The 12868-nt window shown below is 48.0% G+C and overlaps 1 protein-coding gene across 1 annotated transcript; it reads left to right on the forward strand.

Annotated features, from left to right (window-relative positions):
* The first annotated feature begins 2283 nt into the window (after nucleotides 1–2283).
* Nucleotides 2284–5046, forward strand: LOC124667725. Its single transcript, XM_047204980.1, has 2 exons — nucleotides 2284–2772; nucleotides 4109–5046. The coding sequence occupies exons 1-2, from the start codon at nucleotides 2373–2375 to the stop codon at nucleotides 4186–4188; spliced, it is 480 nt and encodes a 159-aa protein (XP_047060936.1). The 5' UTR covers nucleotides 2284–2372; the 3' UTR covers nucleotides 4189–5046.
* The last annotated feature ends 7822 nt before the right edge of the window (nucleotides 5047–12868 follow it).

Here is a 12868-nt window from a genome sequence, read left to right on the forward strand (position 1 = left end):
TGCAAGTTGGCCGGCTGGCGTGGCGCGGCGGCGTTGCTACGGTAGCCCGCCGGTGTTGCTACAATGGCGCGGCGGCGTTGCTACTAGCGGCCGCCGGCCTTTCTACACCGGCACGTCGGCGTTGCTCCAATGGCCCGCCGGTGTTGCTACAATGTCGCGGCAGCGTTGCTGCTAGCGGACGCCGGCCTTGCTACAATGGCGCGGCGGCGTTGCTACCGGCGAGATGCCGGCCTTGCTACAACCGCCACACGCTGCTGTTGCATCGACGACGCACGCCGGCTTCTCCGGCGGCGGCCGTGGACGACGGAGGAGCAAAACCGGTGTGCCCGGATGGGGGAGGTGGAGCAGCAAGGAGGGTTGCTGCATCAATGACGGCACCACGTGCTTCTCCGGCGACGGCACGGCGGGGTTCTACGGCGACGCTATAGAGCGCTGGTAGGGGTGCCGCCGATGCAGGCGACAGGAGTCTCCGGGGGATGACGCTGTCAGCCGTTCTTTCTTTTATTTTCTTGGTTAGTGCGGGGAACGTTGACCCGAGTGGATGGCTGATCACCCCATCGAACGGCTGCGGACCCGGGGGATCGGGCGATTTGATCCCCCGGGGGACGCTCAGCAAATAAGCGGCCAGGGATCGGCTGCTCCGGCAGCTTCAGTCCCACGCCGCGCGAAAAGATTCCGTGCGCGACGCTAGGCCGAGGTCTTCACCGGCGGCCGCCGCTCGCTCGCGGCCAGTAGCTCCTCCGCCACAACTTGACCCGCTTGTACTTATCTACACACGTCGCTCCACCTGGTCCAGGTGGGTTCCTCGTGTCCACGTAACGTCTGAACTCCCTGCTCCCAGGAGAACACGAACGTAGACCCCATACTCTGAAGTGAACACCACATAGTGTACGGCACCAACGAAGTAGCCGTAGCTTTATTTGCCTAGTCCAAAGTTAAACTTCTTCTTTTGTTGTAATCGTGTTCAAACTCCTTATTTTGATGCTTAGCTATAAGTACTCTCTCTTAGATTCAGTGGAAAACATGTCAGAGTGGGAATCGGTGGCGATTGTGCTGCTATGTGTTGAACCGCGCTTTGATGTTGCCTCTTGCACTGAAAAGTACATGCATATGCATGCAGCTTTCTCTGCTCACTATTCTCTCCATAACATGTGCCCCAGTCTTGCATGTTGATTCCTTCAAGCTGAACCAACAACCTGGTGCGCTTTTGTTGTCAGATGCCATGATGCGATGGGCGATGCCCGACTATGTGTTGAACCAACAATGGTTCGCTTCTGGCATATACATAGTGGATGGCCAGTTTCTAGGCTGGGAGCGATCGTGATGTTGCCGAAGACACATGCAGGGATGATGCTATTGGTGGTTAATTAACGAGGCAGCGGAGAGGCCACGTACTAAGTATACGAGAGTCATTCGTGGAGAGGCCTCATGACGGCTTTTGTTGTCAGATGCCATGATGCGATGCCCTACTATGTGTAATGTGTTGAACCGAACAATGTTTCGTTTTAGCATACATATTGGATGGTGTAAGTGAAAGATCCAGGTCAGTTTCAAGTACGGGAGGGATTAGGGTTGCAAAGCGGAATGTGATGCGGGAAGAATTTTACTAGGTCGTATTTCGTATCCCCCACCAAATCTAACTGGGACTTTTGCTTTAATTTGGTCTTTGCGGGACTAAGCAGAACGCCGCTTTGCAACCCTGAGAGCGATCATGATGCTATCGAAGGTGCATGCGGGGACGATGCCATTGGTGGTAAATTAACGAGGTCGCCGAGAGGCCACGTACTAAGTACGGGAGTCATTCTCCATATGTCAGTCACTGCTTGTGGCTCCACAACGGCTTCAAGGTACGTAGTGCACGTAATTCTCAGTCGGTTGGTCCACTACTTCAACATCGATCATTTAGGTATGATCCTGTCTCGTAGCTGGAGAACGCCATGCCAACAGAGCCACCAAGCAAGAGTGGGATTTACTCGACCATCACTAACACAATTTTCTTTGCGGGAGATCGTCACTAACACATATACTACAGTACTATTTATGCTTTTTAATCCTTGTCTGCCACAGGGTACATGGAATACAAAGACCAGCGAGGCAATGGCTAAAACAGAGAAATTTCTTTGTTCAGTTTTTTTTTTTAGAGAGAGGCGCGCAGCTCATCGAAACGAAAATCACGCTCCCTATTTTTTAGAGACATCTAGAAAATAGAAAACCCAAGCAAATCACCTAAAACAAATCTAGAAAATAGACCAGTACAGCTGCCAGGCCTTGCCAGTCTATAAATAAGCCAAAACCCCAAGCAAACCACAACAAACTCTATCACCAGAAGCCAAAATCGAACCGATCGAGGCAGCAAACAAACGCAAGAGAAAATGGCGGCCATCTCCTCGACCTCCTACTTCTCCTCGCAGCCGCAGCTGCCGTCCTCCTCCTCCACCGCCAACACCAGCAGAAGCAGCGGCCGGCAGCCCCGCAACCGGCGGACCGGTAGCTGCGTCATGCTCGAGGGGGCGGCCTCTGTTGGCGGCGCGGTGGTGGGGAGGACAAGGAGCCTCACGGAGGAGGACCTGGAGGAGCTCAAGGGCTGCCTCGACCTCGGCTTCGGATTCGCTTACCATGAGATCCCCGAGCTATGCGGGACGCTGCCGGGGCTGGAGCTCTGCTACTCCATGACGCGGAGGTTCCTCGACGAGCAGAGGGCGCCGGGGCACCTGGACCTGGAGCCCGCAGCGGCGGCGGCGCCCATCCCGAACTGGAAGATCTCCGGACCTGGTAAGAATCATTCTGGCTGCTCACGTTTTTCGATTTTGGATGATGCGAAAGTGAGAGCTTTTCCTCTCTGTTGTTTTGGTCTGAAGAACTCTCTGATTTTGGGACGATTAGAGGTAAACTCTGGTTCATAGGATCGGATTACCTTGCTTGCTCAATCCCGCGTGGATTGCACTGTGGTATAATTATACTGCGGTTGTATCATGAATTCGAACACTGTCACATGGATTTTCAAATATAATACGTTCATGCTGAATACTTGTACCAAAAAAATATGCATCCAGATTTTCTTACTTTGATCATCCCTGTTCTCTACTGAAGCTTGTTTATTAACAACAGTTTCCTTAATTTGTTAGATGCGCTAGTTGTATTTTTACGAAGTTACAAAGTTGCAACTGTAATTATTAGGGGATAATTGAATAAGGTAAATTTGAGGCAATCAACTAAAAATATATTAAGTCATACAGCTGATTCGTTCTGGCTTATCATAGCCCTCTCCAAGTCTTGGTAGGATATGAGTCAAGTCATATTCATAATTTCTGTTTCTCAGTTTGTCTTGATGGTGCTGGTGCATAGTGTAGTATGTAAGATGTTTGGCGTGGAGAATTGTAACCCATTTCTATGATCATTCACAAAAGGTTAGGATGGTATATACTCCAAGAATCTTTTGAATTTTTCTGCTGTTGTCTATCCTATGGTTTTGGTTACATCTAAATTTGATGCCAAATGGAATGAAAAGCTTGAGCATAAGGGGGGAGTCAATACTACTACCTCTGTCCATAAAAGGATGTCTCAACTTTATCAAAATATGCATGTATCTAGACGTGTTTTATTGTGTAGATACATGCAAATTTAGACAAAGTTGAGATATCCTTTTGTGGATGGAGGGAGTAGTATTCTCAGTATTATCATTTGGTAGATTTACATGTTGGGAATCCCCAACTGAAGTTGCATCCAAGTTTTGTCATGGCACAAGCAAAAAGAAACTGAACATGTGCCTTGTCCATTGATGTCACATTTCTTAGTTGGAACGAGCTGTCTTCTGCAAGACAAGCTTCAGGACAAAGCAAAGCAAGATATCCCAACTGAAAAATCATGTTTTGCTCTCCAAATACATAATTTCTCCTCAGAAAATAGATACAAAATTGATGAAAAAGCGTTAATGCTATCCTGACTATTCTAGTTCTCTTTATGCAGAACCCCAGCAGCACCAAGCATGTTATTGTTATCTGTTTGATTTTCTGTTCATTTCAGCCCGAGATTCTAATTCCTCTATGATTGATTTCTTCTATTAATGACCTACTGCTCATGGCTGATCATCAACCATTTGCTTTTATAGGTGATGATCCAGAGGAAGTGAAAGCTAGGCTCAAGTATTGGGCTCAGACAGTGGCATGCACAGTCAAACTATGCAGCTGATGGAGGTAGGTTGTGTGCCGGTTCTCTCTTAACATGTATGCAACAAGCTGGACTGAAGGTGGCTGAAGTTGAGGAATCCGCTTATATGGTTTCCAAGATTGACGAGCAACTACAGAGGAGGTGCTTCCTCTTCATGCTGTCGAAGCAATGTGGCATTTTGGATTGCTAGCAAAGGTTGCACAATGCCGGCCTTTGCTCCACATGTTCCATGATAGCTCTGACGTGACGAATAATCTCATTTCCGACCATTGGAAAGCAGTCGGATGCTCAGATCAACTCTTGCGCATCCTGGTACGTGGAGTTGCTGTCAGGCCAAACAATGCGGACTCGTTTACATCATACGATTCATACCCATGAAGACGGTTTCTGTGACCTCTCAACGGATAAGTATCTACATGAGTTAGTTTCAAAGAGAGAAGTAGAAACTTCTCAGCGAGAAACTGACCAAGATTGTAAGACCAACAACATCGAGCCTAATAGATGCAATGGTGTGACCATGTGCACTGATTTGCTCACTCGGCAGTATGTCAATCTACTTTCTGACGATAAGAATTAAAAGCTCCAAACACGAAGATGAGTGAAGGGCACAAATCAAATCATAAGTATTGGGAAGAAAAGTTTTCATATCCATTTTATAGATCTTCCTGCCCCGTACTATAAGATTTGCTTTACACTCCTGCTACACTGTGAGATTGATCTTCTGTCGCAATTGCATAATAGTACATGCTTGAGGTGTCGAAGTCTGTACAATAATGGCAAGGTTGCTATACCTGCTTTATGATCTGTAATTGGACATCTGTATAACTAGCTTACCTTTGTTAATACAAATAAAAACCACACGTGTGCTTTTAATTCCTATGTTAAGCAATGTGGCCTTCTTGATCTGAGTTTCAGTTGTCTTGCTTACACTTGAACAAATAAACGATTACTTCTATCCGTGTGTTTGAAAGGCTTGTTGCATGGTGGGTTCTTTTCCACGATACTAATTTATTTTCAATCTGCCTATTATTCTTAGTGAAAAACTGACAATGGACCCATTCTTTTGACAATGGACCCATTCTAGTTGCTACTGAATCTCAACTTCGTAGGCCAAAGCTTAATTTTGGATTTGAAAACCGGGAGACTTCTCCATCAATCACATGTAGTACGAGTACGGGCTGCTTGGTGGAGGCGGGCCCTTCCCGTTGGACGGATGAATGCGGAATGCCCCACTCATTGTCCTCCTGCTTGTCTTTCTTCTCCCGCTCAAATGAGGGGCCGTCCTCGGTGTTGCATTCCTCCTTCTTTTACATCTTGTCGGAGTCGGTCCCACGTGTACTTTTTTTTTGAAACGAGACAAAAGCTTTGCGGAGAAAAGAGTTGGCCTGTTTATGAGGAAAACTAGTCGAAAAACCGTTACAACGCGACATCACACGCCAGCCCTGAAGTTGCGCTCCACACGGGTCGACGACCAATCAGGCCGACACCACACCTCAACGCAATCGGCGGAGGCGAACGACCGGAGCCACCGCTCCAACTACCACGCCGGCCCCAAGGCCGCGCCCCACCTGGCTGAAGACGAACCCGCCTCCGCCGAACCACCAAAATTAACACTCCACAAGTCTCCCTGTCCGGTGGACGTCCAAAGCGAGGCCCCAAGAGGCAAAGCGACACAAGAGCGCCGACCACGCCCGATCCCGCGAGGGATCTAGGGTTTCCCACGAAGAACCCGGGCGGAGATCAAGAAACACCCGCTTCGACGACGCCTTCAAGAAGGATGCGGCGCCCACGGGCGTCACCGTCGTCGGTCCTGACCGGCCGCCAAGACAGAGCTTTCGCCCAGCGAAGAGTCCCAAGACCTCGCGCCCGCCCAACAAGGACCGACACAAACCACCACTTACAACCACCGCAACGCGACCCCCGGAGAGCCACCGTACGCACCCCACCCCGCAGCCTGAAACACGCGTCTTCTTGCAGCAACCTCCAGGCCATCCTCTAGCCGCCGCCGCGCAGCGGGCTGCACAGCCTGTAGCCAACGAAGCACCACCGAAGAGCACCGTGGGCGCCGTCGGAACGCCACATAGAGGGGACGTCGACCAACACCGACACGGGGCTCGAGGACGAACGCCGAAGCCCGAAGACATGAGCTCCCCGCACACCCGCATTCGCCACCGCACTGCCAACCCGGCCCAGGATCATGGGCAGCCCCGCGCTGCCCCTGCGCCACAACGGAGACGCCGCCCAGCGCCAACAACGGCCACGCCCCGCATGGCCCGACAGGCCCAGATCGGGACCCGCCCACAGCCGCGGCCTCCCGAAGCAGCTCCGCCGCCACGGCCTCCCGCATGCACCACCGCCACGGCCTCCACCGGCGCGGCCTCCTGATGTAGCTCTGCCGCCGCGGCCTCCCGATGCAGCGTCGCCGCCGCAGCCTCCCGATGCAGCTCCGTCGGGCCGCCGCGTGCCCGCCCGTAGCCACCGTTGCCGCATGCAGCGCCCCCGCGCCGGGGAACGCGAGGGGAAGAAGAGGAGGCGGAGAAGAAAACCGCCCCGCCGCCACCATCCTTGAGGCGCGCGCGGCTTCGCCGGCGCCCCCTCCGACGGCGGCGATGCGTGGGAGGGAGAGGGAGGGCCTAGGCGGCGGTGCTAGGGTTTCCCCCCGTGCCGCCAGGTCCCATGCGTACTTGTAAAAGTAAGTATACTTCTGCTTCTGATGAATGTGGCAATGGCTTGTCGACCGAGAATGGGCTTCCCAGCAGAGTTGGCCCATTGCCGTTGGACAGATCAATGGACGTGTTTTTGGGAGTGGCCGCTCCACGCCATTTTCACTGATCAATGTACACGTTGTCACTGGTTATACTTATCCTGAATCCTTTCATACCCCTGTCTGTAAAATGCTTGTAATTAATCAAATCTTTTTTTTGAAGTAGAATTAATCAAAATCTTTGATAAAAAAAGCTGCATAAGTGTAGAAATAGTTTTCCAAGTAGTAGGATTGAGACAGTTATATAATTAGCTTCCGGTCCTGTAATTGGGACAATTATAGAACTAGTTTTCTTTTGGCAACTAGTAGAACTAGTTTAAGATGTGTAAATAATGTACTATGCATAGAACTAGCTAAACTAGATTATGAACATATGTGTTGGTGTAATGATACATGGGTCCTCACGATTACGCCGCGGCGCGTAGACCCCAGCCCACGGCGCCCAGTAACGCTCTTGATGAGCAGGTCAAGTACGTACCATGGTAAAGCAAGTGTAACTAAGCTAAGAATTACCTTTGATGTAGGCACCCTTGTGGCGGACAAGCACTACGGGACAAGAGCGCACCAACATAGTAAGGCAAGACGAGGAGAACATGACAAGCTGGGCAAGGAGCGGCCCTTGGGCTACCTCCGGGGTTGACCTCAGAAGAGGGGCTGAGGATGGCGGAGCGGTACATCCGGACCAAGGCATGGCCTGGACTGCCCCAGGAAGGGCCATGAGATCGCCTCTCCTTGCCTAGGCGTGGCCCAGGAGCGGAGGTCAAACGAACCTGACAAGGCGTGTTAGGATCAGCATGGGGAACAGGCGAAGCACCTGCGCCCCTGTGTGCCATCATGACGCGGGCTGGCAGAGGCCCGCGTAGAGGACAGGAGTGACACCTCACTGCCCGAGCTGTCACGCCACCATCGAGTACATTGGCGCACCGCCCGTGGCCGTCCATTGGCCACTCGCGCCACCCACCTGCCCGACGTTCGCGTGGCTCCAAACGATTGAGCCCGGGAAAGCCCTTGGGAGGTCCTTGGACTAGCCATTGTGGCAATGCCTTGTGACATAAAAGGGGCGCCACGCCAAAGAGTGAGAGAAGGAAGAAAGGAGGAAACAGAAGGAAGAGGGAAACATGAGAAAGAAAGGAGAGAACTGAGTGGAGGTAAGGAGGAGAGGGTTAGGATCCTTTTGTTAGCCTCTCGGATTCGAAATGGCTCGATCTAACCGAGTAGGAAGAGAGAAAATGGAGAAAAATAAAGAGGCCGGGAGGTGTAGGAGCTATGGAAAGCGTCCTCTCGGCACCTGAGTGTTCATAATTTTGTACACTATCCACCCGAGATAATCCACTAAAGAAGGACGTAGGGTTGTTAGCCAAAGGGCGGCCTGAACCTATGTAAAAATGCTTGTGTGTGCTTTCTGTATGCTTTTACTCCGCCTTAGAATGATCCTAAGGTGGCGTTAAGGATAGAACGCCTTCATGCCCACTACCGAATAAAAATGGGGGTGTGCTTATCCCCGGTGTATGCATAGACGAGACACGACATCTGGCGTGCCAGGTATGGGGGCGCTCGTGTTTCGGCATCAACAACCTTTGTCATTGACAACATGTTCGTGAGCATCATCGTCAGCCATGGCGCCGAAGAAGGGTGCTTTGGCAGGAGCCAACACTGTTGCGGTAGGCACGCCCGCCGCATGAACTCTCTCTCTCTCACGACCCTGCTACGGCGGAGTGTGTAGGAGCTGAGCCCCACGCGCAGCGCGCTAACGCCGCGGGAGGTGCTGACCAACACATTGGATCAAGCGCTGTGGCCCCACCTCCGCCATAACCGCATCCTGCGGATGATGTTGGCGCTCACTAATGGTGCTCCATAGACGGAGCCGGATAATCTTGGTGGCGGTTGTTGTGGAAGCGGTTGGGAAACCCCAAGAGGAATGTGTGATGAGCACATCAGCAAGTTTTCCCTCAATAAGAAACCAAGGTTTAATCGACCAGTAGGAGAAAGGAGTGACTTCTGAAGGTGTTGCTAGCTGACTTGTGGCAGTACGCACTACCAGCGTCAACAACAACGTGGAACCTGCACACAACACAATCATAATACTTTTCCCCAACTCACAATGAGGTTGTCAATCTCATTGGTTTTGCTGATAACAAAGAGTTAACCATATAGTGTGGAAAGAGATGTTTGCAGTGGAACAATAAGAGAACAATGCATGCAGTAAGTAAACAGAACAGGATGATTTTATCAGTGTAAAGGAAAGGACCTGGGTCCACAGTTCACTATAGGTGTCTGTCCATAAAGATAAATAGCATGTTGGGTGAACAAATTACAGTTGGCCAATTGACATAATAAAGACCATACATGACAAAAGTAACACTATGAGATTCGTTTGGGCATTACAACATAATACATAGACCGTAATCCAACTGCTCTATGACTAATAATCCACCTTCCGGTTAGCATCCACACCCCTTTCAGTATTAAGTTGCAAGCAACAAATTATCATATTAAATAATGTGTAAAGTAAACAATAGAATTACCCTTGGATAAAACATTGGTGTTTTCTCCCTAGTAGCAATAGCACATCTACAATATTATCACTCTTCCATAAAACTAGTAATCTAGGAGAGTGACAATAACTTTTAAGGTTGTAGATGTGTTGTTGCTAGTAGGGAGAAAACAACAATGCTTTATCCGAGGATAACTCTATTGTTTACTTTACATACTTTGCTTAATGCGATAATGTGTTGCTTGCAACTTAATACCCAAAGTTGTTCGGATGATATCGTGCGGGTGGATTATTAGTCATAGACGCAGTTGGATTACGTTCTATGTATTATGTTGTAATGACCAAACAAATCTCATAGTAATCATCTTGTTATGTATGGTCTTTATTCGTCAATTCCCCAACTGTAATTTGTTTACCCAACATGTTATCTATCTTTATGGAGAGACACCTCTAGTGAACTGTGGACCTTGGTCCTTTCTTTTACATTGATAAATCATCTACTGCAAACACATGTTCCGTTTCTTACTGCAAGTACTATTCTCTCTATTACACTGCAAACAAACATCACTTTCCACATTATACATCTAATCCTTTGTTTTCAGCAAAACCGGTGAGAATGACAACCTCACTGTAAGTTGGGGCAAAGTATTGTGATTGTGTTGTGTGCAGGTCTATGTTGTTGCTGACACCGGTAGTGCGCCCTGCCAACGTCAGCTAGCAACAACCTTCATAAGTGATTCTTTCTCCTACTGATCGATTAAACTTTGATGTCTTACTGAGGGAAAACTTGATGCTATGTTCATCATACCTTCCTCTTGGGGTTTTCCAACTGCTTGCTCTGCATACACCAAGCTTCGTCAAGCACCATCAAGACATTTCTGGCGCTTTTGCTGGGGAGAAAGAGGATTTCTGGAAGGAGAGTCTCTAGTTCCCAATCTCTTCACTTTGTTATTTTTTGCTTAGTTTATTTTACTTTTTATTGTTTGCTTCTCTTTATAAAAAACACAAAAAAATTAGTTCATTTTATAGTTGTTATTTTTGGTGTTCTGTTTTAATCTTGCTAAAATGAGTACTCTTGACAACACCAAGTTGTGTGACTTTACTAGCACAAACAAAAATGATTTTATTTGTACACCTATTGCTCCACCTGCTCCCGAAGCAGCTTTCTATGAAATTAAACCTGCTTTGTTATCTTGTTATGTAAGAGAAATTTTCTGGTGTTAGTACTGATGATGCTGCTTCTCACCTTAATAATTTTGTTAAAATTTGTGAGATGCAAAAGTATAAGGATGTAGATGGAGATATTATTAAACTGAAATTTTTTCCTTTCTCTTTGAGAGGGAGAGCTAAATATTGGTTGCTATCTTTGCCTAGAAATAGTATTGATGTTACGTTAAATGCAAAGATGTTTTCATTGGAAAATATTATCCTCCTGCTAAGATTATATCCTTGAAAAGTGACATAATGAAATTTAATTTTTTTGATAATGAACGTGTTGCTCAAGCTTGGGAAAGAATGAAATTTTTGGTAAAAAAATGTCCCACTCATGGATTGACTACTTGCATGATCATCCAAAAAATTTATGCATGACTGAATTTTTCTTCAAGAAATCTTCTGGATTCAGCTGCTGGAGGTACCTTTATGTGATACGTCCCAAACGTATCTATAAATTCTTATGTTCCATGCTACTTTTATGATGATACTCACATGTTTTATACACATTATATGTCATTATTATGCATTTTCCGGCACTAACCTATTGACGAGATGCCGAAGAGCCAGTTGTTGTTTTCTGCTGTTTTTGGTTTCAGAAATTCTAGTAAGGAAATATTCTCGGAATTGGACGAAATCAACGCCCAGGGTCCTATTTTTGCACGAAGCTTCCAGAAGTCCGAAGAGGAAACGAACTGGGGCCACGAGGTGGCCACACAACAGGGTGGCGCGGCCCAAGCCCTGGCCGCGCCGGCCTACTGTGTGGGCCCCTCGTGACGCCCCTTGACCTGCCCTTCCGCCTACTTAAAGTCTTCGTCGCGAAACCCCCAGGACCGAGAGCCACGATACGGAAAACCTTCCAGAGACAGCGCCGCCGCCAATCCCATCTCGGGGGATTCAGGAGATCGCTTCCGGCACCCTGCCGGAGAGGGGAATCATCTCCCGGAGGTCTCTTCATCGCCATGATCGCCTCCGGATCGATGTGTGAGTAGTCCACCCCTGGACTATGGGTCCATAGCAGTAGCTAGATGGTTGTCTTCTCCTCATTGTGCTATCATGTTAGATCTTGTGAGCTGCCTATCATGATCAAGATCATCTATTTGTAATTCTACATGTTGTGTTTGTTGGGATCCGATGAATATTGAATACTATGTCAAGTTGATTATCAATCTATCATATATGTTATTTATATTCTTGCATGCTCTCCGTTGCTAGTAGAGGCTCTGCCAAGTTGATACTTGTGACTCCAAGAGGGAGTATTTATGCTCGATAGTGGGTTCATGCCTCCATTAAATCCGGGACGAGTGACAGAAATTTCTAAGGTTGTGGATGTCTTGTTGCCACTAGGGATAAAACATCGATGCTTTGTCTAAAGATATTTGTGTTGATTACATTACGCACCATACTTAATGCAATTGTCTCGTTGTTTGCAACTTAATACCGGAAGGGGTTCGGATGATAACTCTGAAAGTGGACTTTTTAGGCATAGATGCATGTCTGGATAGCGGTCTATGTACTTTGTCGTAATGCCCCGATTAAATCTCATAGTACTCATCATGATATATGTATGTGCATTGTTATGCCTTCTTTATTTGTCAATTGCCCAACTGTAATTTGTTCACCCAACATCTGTTTATCTTATGGGAGAGACACCACTAGTGAACTGTGGACCCCGGTCCTATTCTTTACATCTGAAATACAATCTACTGCAATTTTTCTTTACTGTTCTTCACAAACAATCATCATCTTCCACACAATACGTTTAATCCTTTGTTTACAGCAAGCCAGTGGGATTGACAACCTCACTGTTACGTTGGGGCAAAGTACTTTGATTGTGTTGTGCAGGTTCCACGTTGGCGCCGGAATCACTGGTGTTGCGCCGCACTACACTCCGTCGCCATCAACCTTCAACGTGCTTCTTGACTCCTACTGGTTCGATAAACCTTGGTTTCTTACTGAGAGAAACTTGCTGCTGTACGCATCACACCTTCCACTTGGGGTTCCCAACGGGCGTGTGTTTTACGCGTCATCAAGCTAAATTTCTGGCGCCGTTGCGGGGGATCTGAAGAAAAGTTACACCATAAGATTTCTAACTCCCACGTCAACTACACGCCAGCAAGTAAATTTCTGGCGCCGTTGCTAGGGAGATCAAGACACGCTGCAAGGGGAGTCTCCCACATCCAATCTCTTTACTTTGTTTTTGTCTTGCTTTATTTTATTTACTGCTTTGT

The sequence above is a fragment of the Lolium rigidum genome, chromosome 6, assembly GCF_022539505.1.
Source record: "Lolium rigidum isolate FL_2022 chromosome 6, APGP_CSIRO_Lrig_0.1, whole genome shotgun sequence".
Taxonomy (NCBI): Eukaryota; Viridiplantae; Streptophyta; class Magnoliopsida; order Poales; family Poaceae; genus Lolium; species Lolium rigidum.